Raw genomic sequence first — 16,547 nt, 5'->3', positions numbered from 1 at the left:
CAAAAACATTAGGCATCAAATTAAGATGATTTAATAAATTAATAGCATATTCACACTGTCTCATTTAGGTGGTTTTGCTCATTAATGCCGCGAAATGAGGATGATTTACCTCATTTATTTGTATGGTTGCATATAAACGATGTCATTATCAATAAATCAGCTCATTTAACGTGAAAAATGTTGAATTCAATCTTTAAAAATAAATGTACTACAAGGGAAATTGTTAAAATTTCAAATATGTACCATATATTTTATATGTAAAATGTTAACAAACAACAATTGAGTTGTGAACAAAGGTACTGCGGAAACAAATATTTAATAAAATCTTTGCTTTTATTAATTAAATAAGTAATTGATAAATAAAATGTATATGAATGATTTGATTGATCAATGCCCTAATTTTAAATCTTTGTTTTTCTTAATTTTTTCGATTGTTGTAACTAGTCTGTGTGCTACAATAAAAACGCCCGTGCGCGTAATATAAATTTTTCTTAGAACAAAAATCGTACAAATATAAATGAGCAAGTATCTAAATGAGACAGTGTGAATGTACTTTAACATTGTGTATAATATTGAACTTATTTCAATAAATCATTTTCGAGATATCCAGCATCTTGGTTAATATTTAAATTTACCATTTGGATAAAAAACTTTTTAGAAATTTAGAAAATAAATGTGTGCATCGGTTAAATCGGATTTCAAAAGCTAAAAATGTGAATTCAATAATAAAGTTACTTTGTATTTTCTTTGTAACAAAACTTTTATTATTCATAAAGTCGCTTACACTGAAATTTATTGAATTATATTTAGCTTAAAATTTGATGTACAATAATTAAAAAGAAAACGAGCGAATGGTTGGTAATCTTTATTTATTGAAATATATTAAATTTTACTGTCAATTTATTCCATGACTTAATTCTTTGTTAAAATTCAAATATTGCTATATTAGAAAATATCTGTATGATGTTTCATTCCATTTCTCGAATGTTCCACAGTTTTAAGAAAGACATTTTAAAATCAGGGATGCCTTCATCGCTGACAGCTGACAGTTGTATATTAGTTGTGAAACTCGCTAGTGCGCGACGGAAGTGGCATTGCGTCTACATATTACTTAAACTTATTTTTTATATCATATAATATTATTAAATATAAAATTATAAGAAAAAAATAATTACCAGCAGTGTGAAATTTTTTTTTTAAATTCAAGTGCTAAACTGATAAGTGCAAAAGTTATGCAGAAACGGCACGCACTACAAATAGTGGGTGCTCTTTTCTCCATGTTTGTGTCCACTTTAGCATTTGCTAATTACACAACCCGAACCCCCCTAGGCAATAGCAGTGTGTTAATAGAAAAAGTCTAGATATGGGCATTCATAATAATTTGAATGCTGGACGAAATTGTCAACCATCATTATTACATCTCACCATGCTAACTTCTATTGTGGCAGCAGCACTCGGCTCTGCCACTCCAACCGATAATGTGCATAATGCACAGAATGTGCCACACTTAGAGGAACACAATAGGCCAGCTATACCGTATTGTGTTGATAGCAATGAACGCACGATTGGACGTAGGTAAGTTACAAGAACGTGTATTTTAGTTTATTTTTTTTTCGTTGTATATGCAATGTTCTCGCAGTTTCTATCCAATTGGTTTTAAGGTTATTTTTCACTTTCCTGCTTGCTTTACAATTGTGTAAATTTATTTTTTGTTTATATATTTATTCTTTAATTGTGTGTTAATCAAACCGTTTTCAGTGCTGTCTATTAATTATTTACAGTTGTTTTGTTTCTTCTTTTATTATTGTTCTTATAATGATTATCAACAACAAAATGCTCAATTTGCGTTATGTGTTGAGTCATACCAACCTGTTTCTCTTCTTCTTTTTTTTACATATTTATTTGCATTATATTTCGAACATTTAGATAGCTTTTTTTGTTGATTATGTGGCCTAACAGAACCTTCACCGCTTGTTTGTTATTTTTATTTTTTTATTTTAAATTAAATTACATACTTTCATTTTTTCTTATAAGTATGTTTTGTTTTTTAAATACTAAAAATAAATAAAAATATAGAATTGAAAGTTTTTAATTTTATTATTGTTTTTTTTAAATATTATTAAATAAACTTTTCTATTAAAAACCAGCTGGCAACGGAGAACGTTTATAAAATAGGGGGTGGGTGTATAAAATAAATCAGTTAATTGTTATATTATTACCATTCGAAAGGTATACCTTTATCAATCAAGATATTTATTTACGTGGGAATGTGATATTGGATAACATGTACTGTGTTATCTTGGTCAGGTTGATAGTATAAATCAATGTAGCCTTATCCATTCATCAATCTATGTCGATAAATGATTTCATTTATTATACAAATTGTATTTAAGGGACTGGTTTTTAAACATTGGTCGGAATATTCCAAGTTAGTCAATCATTTCCTTTTCTATATTTGTATATAAAGTGTAAAAAGATTATAGTATATTTATAAAAATCATTCTATAAGAACCTATATATACAGGGTTTTTGGCTTTTTTCTAACAAAGTACTTAACGATTCCTTAAAGCATTATTATTCAGGATTATTATTTATTTTTACGACGATATATGGTTTCAAAACAAAATCTACCCAGTTCAGAGTTTATTATTATATATAATACATATAACATAGTAACTGTGTATCAACAAACAATAATCTGATTAATGAACATGACGTTATCATGTCATGATTCTTATTTAATGTATTATTATTATTGTTAGGGGGAGGGGCACTGGGACCGTCGGGTCTATTGTGCCCCCTTCTGCGTTTAGAATATAACCTACTGTACAGAATTTTATTGCCTCTTCCGTAAGTATATCTGTAATCATCTGTAAGTATATCCAGTCCTTTAAGGTGTTGTTTTAGTTTAAGTTTAAGTTTTTCTTTTGATAGGTTCATACAATCCTGGTATCTCTGATTGTTATAGGTACCAATAAGTGATTTGGATTGTGTTAATCCTGGTATGTCTGATTGTTATAGGTACCAATAAGTGATTTGGATTGTGTTAATCCTGGTATATTATCCCTTTTTTTATTCTGGTTATCGTTTATTCTTATGAGAGAAAGGAGCGTACTATGTCTTTATCCATCCTTATCCTTGTCCATTCGGCAACGATCGGTTCAAATTTGAATAAAGCACCTATTAAACAAATGAATTAAGGACAGTGTATATATTGTATATAAATTTATATAAATTATATATATAAATTATGTATATAATTATGTACATAAATTTTTAAATTTTGATTTTTGTTTAGCGTGTCTCAAGTAAAACTTTATCCACAAATTTTAATTTTCAAAAGTAATGCATGTCCTTGTCATCCTCGTCGATTGTTACTTACTAAAAATAATTTGTTTAAACTTAAATACTAAACATGAAATAATTTGTATATCAACTACACTATAAAATAATATAAAGGCCGTGTGCGAGTTCGAGTAAATTGATGGTAAATTGAGGGGAATAGTAAATTATGTCAGTATGGCGTCGAATGTTGGTATTTATCAGAATTTCGAGTAGAGTAAATTGGATATTAAATAAATAAATAAATTTACATAAGTGTAATGCAAAAAATCCCTAGGAATTTTAATTTACTTTACCTCAATTTACTCAAACTCACACACTGCCAAAATGTAAACAACTTAAATTATGAGCATCATTTAAATTACTTGAACTACATAAGGAGAAATGATAGATGAATTATTCTGAATTATGTGAATTGTAATACTGCTTCTTTTGGTTTTATAATTTTATGACTGGATTGACTGAAGCTCTTCTAAAACGAAAAATACTTAAAAATAATGGCGCTTTCTATTGGTTTATCTGAATTCAATCTAGATTTACTCTCGATCTGTCAAATTTTGTTACTCAATCGAACATTTTTAGAGTAATCTAATATTTTTTTATTCGTGTTACTAGATATTTATATTTTTGACAAATACATATAGCGAATCAAATCACAGTTCATTTATCAAATCATATATAACAGCTGTTAATTTCAGGGTAATCTTGCTTCTTTGGTAAAATATCTAGACTGTCTTAAATAAATCACGACTGTTATACATTTCGTCAAAAGTGCATTAAAAGAGCAACATATCTCGATTGAAAAAATTACCTTAGATTTATATATTGAAAACGCTGTAACTGTAAGATTTCTAGGTAAGAAGTTGACATGTTCTGTCAGTCTTCTATTTTATATCTTTGAAATGCTATTAATTTCAGATTTAATAAGAGTAATTCGTTCATTTCAATAGATATTATTATTTCAAATGCACCATGGCACGCCAGTATCTGTTCTCAGTATTTTGGAAGAACTTCTTTCAAGAATTTCATCATGTGAAGCAAATTAAATGAATAACTTTGATTTTAAAAAATGAAAATGAATTGAGTTTTCTAACAAATTAATTATAAACTAAATAAAAAACTTTCTCCTCAATGACAAAAAATACAACAAATATTTGAAATTGATAAAAAAAAAAAGTTATTTCAAATGCACTTGCACAACTTTGGCATGCATAATCATGTTTTAAAGTACAGTACAATATATAATATTTCTGTTGTGGTATTAGCTTTCATATTAATTGTTTAACTTTTCTTAATAGAAATAAAAATAAAAATAAAAACAGAAAACAGCTGAGGATTTGCTTATTAGGCACGTTTACCTTCGTTTCCGCCCCGTAGAATGTGTGTCTCGTATTCTAATTCCAAAAGCTGATGTGTTGATTTTTCACTTGCCATTGTAAAGAGTTTGCGTATAGCTTTGCCATTAGTTCTCATAAAAGAGAGTAAAAGAGAAATGTGAATGTGTGTGCATTTGCTCAACCGGTAGGGAAAATAAACAATAACAAACAAACACAATCTGTTAAAGCATTCTTTTGGCGCGCTTTTTTTCTGACTTTGCACATTTCAACCGCTTTATTCATTTGTTTTGCTTTTATATTCTTATTTTGTTCTGTAGCCCGCATATATCACTGAATCACTGAAAGGCAAGCAAAGTGGAGTAAGGATACTGAAAATGATGATGCAATTTGGGTTCTAAATTTTAAAATTGGTTTCACATACCCAGTAGGAAATAAAACTGCAACGTATTATTTTGATTTAAAAATTTTAATTTTTTTTTAATTTTATTTATTAATTACAAATATTTTTTCTTTTTTTAAATATTTTCTTTTTCTACTGATAACAAAACTGCTGCGAAGGTTTCTATTGTCAAGTTAAACGATTACTCATATATTTTTTAAAATAGATGCAGACGAAATTTGTAATGTATGTTTAGGCCAAAATATCTTATCTTAAATTTTTTTATAGTGTATCTTATAATATACATTTGTGTTTAATAATCATACCATTTAAACCTAGATATGTGCAAAATCAAAATTTAAGTCAGAAAGAATTGTGCACGCATTATCTTTATTAAAAGGCAATTGCGTTATGTTAGTTCTCTCCAATTTAATGAGGTAGGTTAGTGTTTAAATGGAAAGATACTTCCACTCTTAATATCAACGTATTTATATTTAGTTAATTTAAAAAATTGTTTTTAAGTAATCTGTTTTTATTTTTGAATTGTGAATGATAATAAAGATATATCACTACAAAAACTATTTTAAAAATGCAGAAAGGGGGTTCGGTTACAAGACAGCATATAATTAACTTTCATTTTTTAACAATTTTATAATTAGTCATAGAAAAAATTAAATAACAACATTGATTATATGTGTAATGTAAACACTGCTTAAAAATAAATGGAAATTTCCAGCCAACTGTCAAAATTTATTCATGTTTTTAGAGTAGACTTTAAACAAATATTATTCAAATAAATAATAAACAAAATATTAATTGTGATATATAATAGATGAAACATAAGCAATTACTTTATTTTATTACAATTTATTCATTTTTGAAATACCTTTAGAAATTTTTTCATATACAGATTTTTTTTACCAACGTTCTTTAAGCCCAGAAAGTAATTTCTTGATTCAAAAAACGTAAAAATCATATAGGAAGGGATATACATTTTCAATATTTACCAAATATAGGGAAGTTAAGATTACTCTATTTAAAAAAAAAGAAGGAATCCCATATATAGAGTGTATATACTAATGTTCTTTAACTTTGGGAAATAATTCTTCAAGAAACGCAATTATTGTATGGAAAGAGGTATATATTTTCAATATTTACCTAGTACAGGGAAGTTAAGAGAACTATACTCAAAAAAAAACCATATACAGAGCGCATACCAATACGCTCTTATGTTAAGTCTCGAAAAGTGACTCCTTGATTTAAGAAATATAATAGGTCTGCTCCACGAGCAACTCTCGTAGTAAAACCCAAGTAAAACACAAGTAAAGTCCAAACTGAGAGCGGAATACAAAAAGTGCCAAATTACGCTCTTTACACAGGTTTTCATGGAACAGCTTTGCGTAAAGTCTGATAAGAACACCAGTGCCACCCAAATAAACAATACAAAAATTTAAATTGAAACCAAAACAGCTGATTCACACATCACACAAATTTTACTTGGAATAAAATTTACGAGTAAAATCTGTGTAATATTTTCAAATTTCTACATAGATGTTACGCTCTTTCAGATGCTCTCATTTACTGGAATTTGCACTTGTGTATACACAGTGTTACTCAAAGTTACTACGAGAAGGTCGTGGAACAGATCTAATATAATACATTTCATCATATATGAAGTGATATGTAATTTCAATATAAACCGAGTAAAGGGAGTTTAAGAGAATTTTAGGAAAAGCAACAGGAATTGCTTAGCTCAATATGCACATCATAACTGTTTATCCAAATACATCTTCAGTTGTACATATTGTGACGAATTTGGTTTGAAAAATATCAAATCGTAGCAACACGGAAAAACTGATAGCAATAAGAAACACTAATGTCAGATATGAGGTTGGAGTTTAGTGAAATTTAGTCAATTAGTTAGTTTCAGTTTTTGGATTCGAGTTCAAGTTTGTATTCACAAGTTTGAGCTGTTTTGATCGTCAAACAGCATTGCGAGAGTAAATAAGGTTATATAGTTATCAACAACTAAAATAACGTGTATCCTTTTGGCGTTTTTTGACAATCCAGAGATACAAAAGGAAATAGAATAATTATAAAAGGGCGAATTCGTAACAATATTTATTAAAAATTTATTAATTTGATGCTTAATATGTTTTTGCAAATAAATAAGTTTTTAAAACTTTTTTTTTGTAATTGTTTAACGTTTTTAAAAGACCTAATTTTTCATAAAATTCTTACTAAGTTTCCAAACTTACTAACCAATACCCTATAATCTTGCAAACATTTTTTATTGTAAAATAATTATTCATTTCTCAACTCAATTCGATCATTTTGGTTTTTTTTCGTTTGAATGTTACACATACTGAGAATATGTTAGTGAAGATCTAACTTACCTGTGTATGGAATTGTCAAAAGATAGTCACCCTACAAAAATCTATTTCTAAATAGTCCTGTTCACTTTGGGTTCCACTACGAATATATACATAGAAAAATGAAATATTACGTATTATATTTGATTATTGCTTAGGTACTCTACAACTATATGTTATAACCGATATTAAGGAATAGTATTAAATGGTGGAGGAAAATTATATGCTATATATTCGAACGTTAGATGGAAAAGGAAAAATAAAAATTCCTTATTTGATATACAAGCGTTTGCTATAATTTGTAATAATTTTTCTGTTAGATTGGTTTTAACTTTAAAACGATGAAATGCATTTGGTAATTTATTTTTTCTTTTGTGGATATTGGTTTATTGGTAAACGTGATTGTAGGGAACTTTACAGTTTTGATATGATAAAATAGAGAATGGTGTACAGGTGTATTTCAAGATTTGTGTTGTTTATGATGCCTGCATTATATTACAATCAACTGTTAAAAAATATTACTGTCGGTTTTGTTTTAAAAATTTATATCTGGTCTGTTAATGGGAAAGGCAATTAAGTTATGGATAAGATTCTTAAAAAACCTGTTAAATATTTGTGGAGAAACAATATCGTTAATTAACTGAAATTGCGTTGAAAATATATCAAGTAAAGTGACTCACATATAATAATATTGACTGAAATTGAATTTCATCAAAGAAAGATAAAACTCCTGATCAAAGGAGTTCAAAATAAAAAACCTGAAATGGCGATGCTTCGTATTAAAAGAAATTTTCAGGATATCATTCATTTTAACAAACTATTTATTGCCTTACCAAAAGCAAATATGTAAAATACTGAGACCAGAAGTGATGCATGCACTTTTAATAGGTTTTATTATTTTTTTGTGTGTTTAGTGAAGTAAAATACGCGGTTACTATCGCATCCACTAGCCTCCTTCAGGTATTGGATTAGCTGGCTTAAAGGCCCCATGGTGGTAGTACCGAGTGTCTTCATATTTTTGGTCACCCAGTCTTTGCACTGATGATACATACGTCCACAACCGCATTTTCTACCAGTGTGAACCGAATCAAACACCTTTCTAGCCGGAATCTTTTCTTCCATTCACATGATAAGACCAAAGTAGCAAAGCCATTGAATTTTTATGCGTTAATTTATGTCATGGTATATGCCATATACGTTGTAAGATTACTATACATTCATCCCAATTAAAGAAAATTGTAAGATTTGTCTGCATAAAGTTTTCAAATATTCTATATTCAAATACTCAAAATTCTACAATAAAAACATATAAGTTTCAGTTGAAAAATAACAGAAAACCGCCGAAAAATAGGATGATATTTCGATAAATAAAATTATTTTCAAATGATAGACAAAACATTTTCAATTTTGATCAAAACGCCGCATACTTTTTGTCCATCCCAGTTGCCTGTGTTGTAATCATTGATCGCGTTATTTTATTTTTTTTTTATTTTGTGTTAACATCTGTTCACACTATATTTGCAGCTGCAACTTTTGCTAAGAATGCATCATTTTTCAAGGGTAGGTATAGTATTAATTGATTCTCTTGCCTACTTACAGACTAAAAATTGTTCGTTTTAAAATAAATATCTGTATGTATCTGTATCAAAAGATTTTTCTGTAATCTAGATACTTTAAAAATAAATATAATAATTCATTTCTTATTTAGTTTTCATTTATATTGTATTCGGGTTAAGATGAAATAATCAATTTTTCTTTTGGTTTTGAGATATTAGCATACGTTGTAGAGTTACTATTATTGTCTGACGTTCCCATACGGAAGTTTGACATTATTAACCATAATCTACCTGAGACTTTTTGTCAAAAGGATGTTATTTGTGTTATTTATAGTGATTTCTAAATTGATTGTTCACGAAAAAAATTATGACTTTCGACATGGATTACGAGTATCAAGACAAGAGTGCATCCATCAACTTAATTCCACAACGCCACATATGGCGATGAAGCTCCATCTCTTGCTACTGTGAAACGCTGGTACAATGATATTAATAGTGGCCGCAGTTCGCTCACTGACAAAATTCGTTAACAATGATTCGTCTAAAATGAGTTGTTGTGCCAGAAAACATTGATGCTGTGCAAAAACTGATAATGCAAGATCGTCATGCGACATATTGTGAGATTAACGGCACCCTTGGGCATTAGTATCACGAGTATATATAAAATATTGAACGATAATTTAGCCGTGAGAAAGTTTTGTTCTCGTTGGATCCTCTATCATTTAAAAAAAATCTCAAAAAGGTACACAAATGCTCAAGAAGTACAATGGCGGTGCTTCAAAAGACGTATATAAGATTGGAATAGGTGACGAATCATGGATATATGCGTATGAGCCGGAACGTAAACAGATGAATCAAATCCAACAAAAGATGTTTTCGCTCGAAACACTTCGAAACAAATGGTCGCTTGTTTTGTTTGGGAAAACTTGTCATGTGGCAATTATACCAGTTAATAACGTAAACATTGAAGCACTGTGGATTTACTGGTGTCAGCGGATAATATATTTTTTAATAAATATTATCATATTTATTTATTTTATTTATCGTATAATATTAACCAATTTCCAGACACTACGTCAGCATAAGATCATATATCTTTTTGCATTCTTATGCTGAAGTACGTGTCGAACAAAAAAATCAATAAATGCGTTTTCAGTTTTAGAAAAGCGCTTCATAGTAAGCTAACGTGTTTTGTTTAATTTTGTGGGTAAAGTCTTCATAGAAGACAGAAAAATTGACTATACAACAATTGTACTAAAACAATTGTTAACTGGCGCCCAACGTGGGGCCCTTAAATTTGTTTAATTTTGTGTATAAAGTCTTCATAGAAGACATGAAAATTAAATAAAACAACAATTGTACAAGAACAATTGTTAACTTACCATTGCAGAAGCGTAAAACCATCAATTCCGAATGGCACACAACCACTTGTTTACCGGTAGTCCAGTGAAATGCGAGTGCTCACACATCTCGTTTAACAACCGACTATTTGAACATTCAAAAAATTGATTTAATGGGTCATCGGTCCTGAATTCTGGCACCCTGATTAGTCCTGATTTGGCACCCAATAATTTCTTCTTGTTCCCGAACGTCAAGAATAAATTGCGTGGGAAACGATGTTTGTCGGCGGAAAAAGTCATTGAAGATTGCAAAAAATACTTTGACAAATGGTTGGAACGCATGCAAAAGTTTATTAATTATAAAAAGAAGAATTCATAAGAATACTTTGAGAAATAATAAAGCAATTTTTAAAAAGTTAGTATTTTTTCATTATTAGACTTAAAATATAAATAGTGATCCTCGTACTAAATGTTTTTCGTGAGAGCTCAATAAAGCATAGAATGTTTTTAATTTAACTGATGGACACACCTGTGAGAAAGCTAAATAATTATTACCTAAGAAACTCTCTGCTCTTGGGTAGAAGTAGGTAGCTGCAGAAGAGGCGTACCACAGTTTCTTTCTCCTTCTCAACTTAACAGTGTCAACAATATACATAGGAGGGAACTCGCAGCCTTAGAATGCGTCAGATCTTAGATATGTCTTTTCTTGGTTGGCTGAGGAGATCCCTTTGTTTTTTCTTAGGTTACACATCTGGTTCTGGTTTAGTGATGGTGTATATTTTCTTTTTTTTCTTGTAAATCTAGTTATTTCTTTCCTTAATTTACCATATAACTAGTTCAACAGCGGCGCATTATATTGCCTGGTGTACTGGTTTTGAGCTTCTGTTGATATTCGTGTTTATTTCTTGACGAGGTAGCTTTGTGCTTATCACATGCTTAGTGATATATTTTTTAATGAAAGTGACGACAGCAGAACCATCAATGTATGCTCTCTAAGTTCAACATATTTCGATCCTCCACATTTTTATCATATAGAACATATACTGAAGTAAGAATTAATGGTTATATGTGTAAACTGAAATATAATACAGCGGTCTGTATGTCCTTGTAAAATTCAGCTTTCAGATCGGTACTATTAGGAAATACTTTCAACACAACTTAACTAGTCATTATAAAGTTGAGTTTTGATTTCTGAAGCGGAGTAAAATCCTTTTGAATCTTCAAAAACTTCCGAATACTTAAGTAGCAAAGATCCTTAGCGTTCAGCTTAAACTTACTTACTTAAACTTACTTATTCTTACCTGCAGTAATACCTTTTTCTGCATCTTTCGATTTGAAGATATGGAGTAATACTTACATTTTAATTGTTGTGCCACAATGTTCTCTTAAAAATGAAAATATTTTTTTTGGTTGTCGATCAATATATTTTTATGTATATTCCAAAAGTATACAAAAGTATATATTTCATATGTTTATAAAAACGTATATTTAATTGCATATTAATATAGAAATATAAAAACAAATATAAAAATGTAAGCCTACAATTATGCACACAATAAAAAATCATATTTGCCTTATCTAAAATTATTTTTTTTTTAAAATAAACAAAACCACATACACGAGAGGGGAAATTCAAAGAACAAAAATAGCAATAAATTAAAAATGTATAAGTGAATAGAAGATTTCTTAAAGTTTTTTGATGAAGAACGTATTATTTAATAAGTGAAACAATTTAAAATAAATATTTTATTTTATTTAATATCAACGCATATATCAGATCTTATAAATTGCATATATGTATTTTGTTCGCTTTACAATATAATTTTTGTATTAAGTATTAATAATTTAAAATAAGTATATTTTATTTGCTTTAAATTTCAGGCTTTTGTATGTTACAACCTTAGATGGACGCCTCTCCACGCTCGATATATCGAAATCTGGTAAATTACATTGGAGCTTAGCAACAAGCCCCGGTGCCTTAATTTCATCAAGTATTCATCGACTTGAACTAACTAACAATGGACAGTTTGTACGTATGATCCCTTCTTTGAGTGGCGGAATTTATAAATTTGATGGTGAATCTATTGATCCGATACCAATAACCACCGAACATTTGCTTAGTTCTTCTGCAAAATTTTCGGATGATTTGGTTATTTCTGGTGGTAAAGAGACCCGTACCTATGGTGTGTCAGCACGTACTGGACAATTATTGTATGAATGTTCGATGAATGGTTGTATAAACTCCACCCATGCTGATTTGACACGTTCAAATGTTGATAATTACAAGGATAAAGATAAAGAGAATAATTTCACTGTTGAGCATGATCCAGCTTTGGATGATGTTATCGTAGTGCGAAGGCAAACTCAAACTGTACGCGCTGTAGAATCTCGAACTGGTGTTGAACGTTGGAACTTCAGTGTGGGACAACATGAATTGGATTTGCTTAAATCATCTGAATGCCATGATAGCCAATTTAGTGAATTGGATTTAGCTATGTTGGATGTGGATGTAAAAATCATTGTACCCGAAGGAATTGTGTGTGCATTTAGTACCACTGATCCAAATGTTATGCTGTGGAAGTATAAAGTAAATATTAAAATTCTATTAAAAAATTGATTATATATAATTCATTTAAAATGGTTTAATTCTTATTTTAAGCAAAAGTCGATGAAATATGATTAAGAAGGATTAAAAGCAGCGCAATTAATACTATTTTTAAAAAGATAAAGAATTTTGTAGGTTATGTTAGGGTTAAGTGATGATTTATTTTGGTGATAGCAGCAAGTGATGTCTAATAATAATTCTTCTATTTAGTCCTATTCATACATATAAGTGTCTCGTTGTTACTCCACACGTCGAGAAAAATTTTTGCGATTGATAATAAAAATCATACATTATGTGTGAAGATTTCTACAATAATGAAACTATTTTAGTGTGTTAAGAATATATATTACATATAGGGTATTCTCTTATATCTTTCCAGTTCCAGTTTTTTAAACAAATTTTAACTATTTAAATATTTGATAGGATTTTCTCATTTTCAAGTACAGTAGCACAAGTTTTTTAATTTTACATACCCATTTTATTCTCATGGTTTTTTATTTTATTTTATCTTATATTATTTTCTTTTTATTACAAATCTTTATTGTTTTCTTGTAGTTTGATCATCCAATTGTTAGTGCTTGGAAGATAGGACCTGCAGATGAGCTTGAATCAATAGATATGTTTAGTTCAGCACAATGGTTGTGGGATCATGATGAAAATATTTTTGAAGCACCAAATCCATCTACTGCTCCATCAATATATTTAGGCATGTATGAAAAGCAGTTATATATACAAGTAAGTTTCAATAATAACTTTCTATAGATAATATAACTTATAATATTTCTTTGTTTTAGGAATCAATTAATTTGCGTAAAGAAATTACCTATAAATCATCAGAGTTGTACAATCAATTATCAAAGGTTGAAACACGTTTGCCTAAAATTCCTTGGCGTCCTATAGCTGCAAGCAGTAACTCATTGTCTATTGTCCGAGATGATAAAATCATAGGCAGCAGTGGCACAATACCACCAAATAGAGAAGAAAGGGAAGTAAATGGTAATGAATTGGTACCATACGATGAGGAACATTTTGCAGTTTCAGCGCAATCTGTACTAAATGCATCAGAATATGTAAATGGCAATGGCTTTTATTTCTACACAATTGATGATCTAAATAAAACTAATGGAAATATATTGTGCGAATCAACAAATACTGTGCCAGCTATTGAGGATGCACCACGTAATAATGAATCAAACTTAACGTATGTTGATGATTTAGGTTTCAGTTTAGACGATGTTGATGCACCAGTTAAAGTAGTAATTTTATCCTTGTGGTTTTGGTGGAAGGAGATTGTTGTTATTGCCCTTACCTCGGCTTTATTGCTAAATTTTATAATGGGACGCCGTGAGATAATGGTTATTGAACGGCATATACCTGTGCCAACAGCATTTGAAGCTACAGAAACTTCTACTGAATTATTATTGGGACCAACAACTAATTCCACAAAAACTAATAGTACAAGTGCTAATGGTGTATACAGATCATTATCTGAATCAACATCAAATTCTAGTGAAAATTTTTCATCAAGATTTCAAGGTGATTTTGAATTAATGCGATGTTTGGGCCGCGGTGGTTTTGGTGTGGTTTTCGAAGCGAAAAATAAAATAGACGATTGTAAATATGCTGTGAAACGTATAACATTGCCCAATAAGAAAGAATCGCGAGATCGCGTTATGCGAGAAGTAAAGACATTAGCACACTGTGAACATCAGAACATAGTTCGTTATTTTCAAGTAAGTAAAATAAGAATATTATAAACAATATTTTAAAAACAAATTTTAATTATATTTATGTTTATACAAATTTTAGGCTTGGGTTGAAACACCTCCGATTGGTTGGCAGGAAGAAGAAGACAGCAAATGGTTAGTGCATGAAATGTCTACTTCTATTCAAATTGAGACTCCAGATGGTAGTACATTACCGTCTTTTCCCAATGGAGTAGCACAGCATGAACAATTGCATATCGCTAAAAAGAAATTTTTACAATCATGGGTGTCTAGTGTAACTAGTACAGCATGTAGCTCAGATTTTGAATGTAAAAATGGTTATAATGAGTTTGATGAAGATGAAGAAGATTCCTGTATAATTTTTCGAAGCGATTCGCAATCATTAGCCATTCAAGAATCAGATACCAATAGTGGTATTAATGCAAACGTTAATCCCGTCAAATCTGATGCCGTATCTATTGACATACATTCCAATTCGTTTGATATGAGTTTGAAACAAAATACTAAAAAAATTGACTATTCTCAACTTTCCGATTCTTTTCAAATCGAATTTGTACGTTACTCTAATGAACCCCAAAGTCAAAACATATGGGATGAGAGTACAAATGATGCAGATAAATCCAAATCGCAGTCAAATAAAGCAATTAAAACTAGTTCAACAAAAAAGCAAAGGCCGCTCTCATTGGAGCTAGGAAATGAGCATAATAATAATAGTTGTAGAAGTCTCATACCATTACAAAACTCTAATGTACCGAAACCAGTACAAAATAAAGTTTATTTATATATACAAATGCAGTTGTGTCGTAAGGAAAGCTTGCGTGAATGGCTGCGTATCACTAAAATAAAAGAGCGCGAACAGTTTGTAGGTAGTATATTTTATCAAATTGTGGATGCAGTAGACTATGTACACCTTAAGGGTTTAATACATCGAGATCTCAAACCAAGCAATATATTTTTCTCACAAAATGGACAAATAAAAATTGGGGACTTTGGGCTGGTTACTGATATGTCAGACATACCTAATTTGGTAACTAAATGTAGTGATCAGACTGGAATGCCCTCCTGTGCGCGTCATACACAACAAGTGGGCACACATTTGTATATGTCACCAGAGCAATTACTCGGCAAACATTATGACTATAAAGTTGACATATACTCTTTAGGTTTAATATTTTTTGAGTTACTAACTCATTTTGGTACTGAAATGGAACGCATCGTAACAATGCGTGGACTTCGTGGTGGGCAGTATCCAAAAGATTTTTCAGTTAATCATGCAGAAGAATATAAACTGCTTAATTCAATGTTATCTAATGATCCAGCAAAAAGACCGTCAACGCACGATTTAAAACAAGAGCTGAAACATGTGCTAACAGTACCCGATATGATGGGCGATGGAGACGCAGCTGCTATGGCAGCGGTAGCTAGAAGACTCAGTAATGGTCGTACTATTAGTGGTAGCGAATAAAATGGTCAAGAATATCTCTTGCAACTAGCCTTACGGGTATTGCAAGCTGTTTTTTGACTTTTATGACATTATTTGTTTCATACATTTTTATATGTGGATACTTTTTATTTACCTTAACAAATGCTGTAGATGCAAAAGATCAATAGTGTCAAAATGTGTAATTGAGTAAGTGTATCTATGTAAAACACCATAATTTATTACACATTGTATTTAAATTGCTGTAATAGAATTGAAAAACCTGTTTTTCTTGTAAAATTAAAAATGTTTAGTAATGTGCCAATTTTATAATTTAATATCTATGTATGTATATATGTGGTTTATGTAGATTCATTTATTTATTATATTTCTATTGAACTAAAAGAGGTTATCTCTTTTTTCCATACATTTCTTAAAATACGGTTTAGTCAAACCTTTCTTAACAATT

General features: G+C 29.9%; 1 protein-coding gene across 1 annotated transcript; it reads left to right on the top strand.

Moving 5' to 3' along the window:
- The first annotated feature begins 921 nt into the window (after positions 1-921).
- Positions 922-16,547, top strand: LOC119678744 (eukaryotic translation initiation factor 2-alpha kinase). The gene is made up of 5 exons (XM_038090759.1): positions 922-1,575; positions 12,208-12,913; positions 13,487-13,666; positions 13,726-14,664; positions 14,741-16,547. The coding sequence occupies exons 1-5, from the start codon at positions 1,364-1,366 to the stop codon at positions 16,121-16,123; spliced, it is 3,420 nt and encodes a 1,139-aa protein (XP_037946687.1). The 5' UTR covers positions 922-1,363; the 3' UTR covers positions 16,124-16,547.

The sequence above is a fragment of the Teleopsis dalmanni genome, chromosome 2 (assembly GCF_002237135.1).
Source record: "Teleopsis dalmanni isolate 2A chromosome 2, ASM223713v2, whole genome shotgun sequence".
In the NCBI taxonomy this organism is placed as follows: Eukaryota; Metazoa; Arthropoda; class Insecta; order Diptera; family Diopsidae; genus Teleopsis; species Teleopsis dalmanni.
The sequence above is the reverse complement of the archived record's forward strand: the minus strand, read 5'-3'. Positions and strand labels throughout refer to the sequence as shown.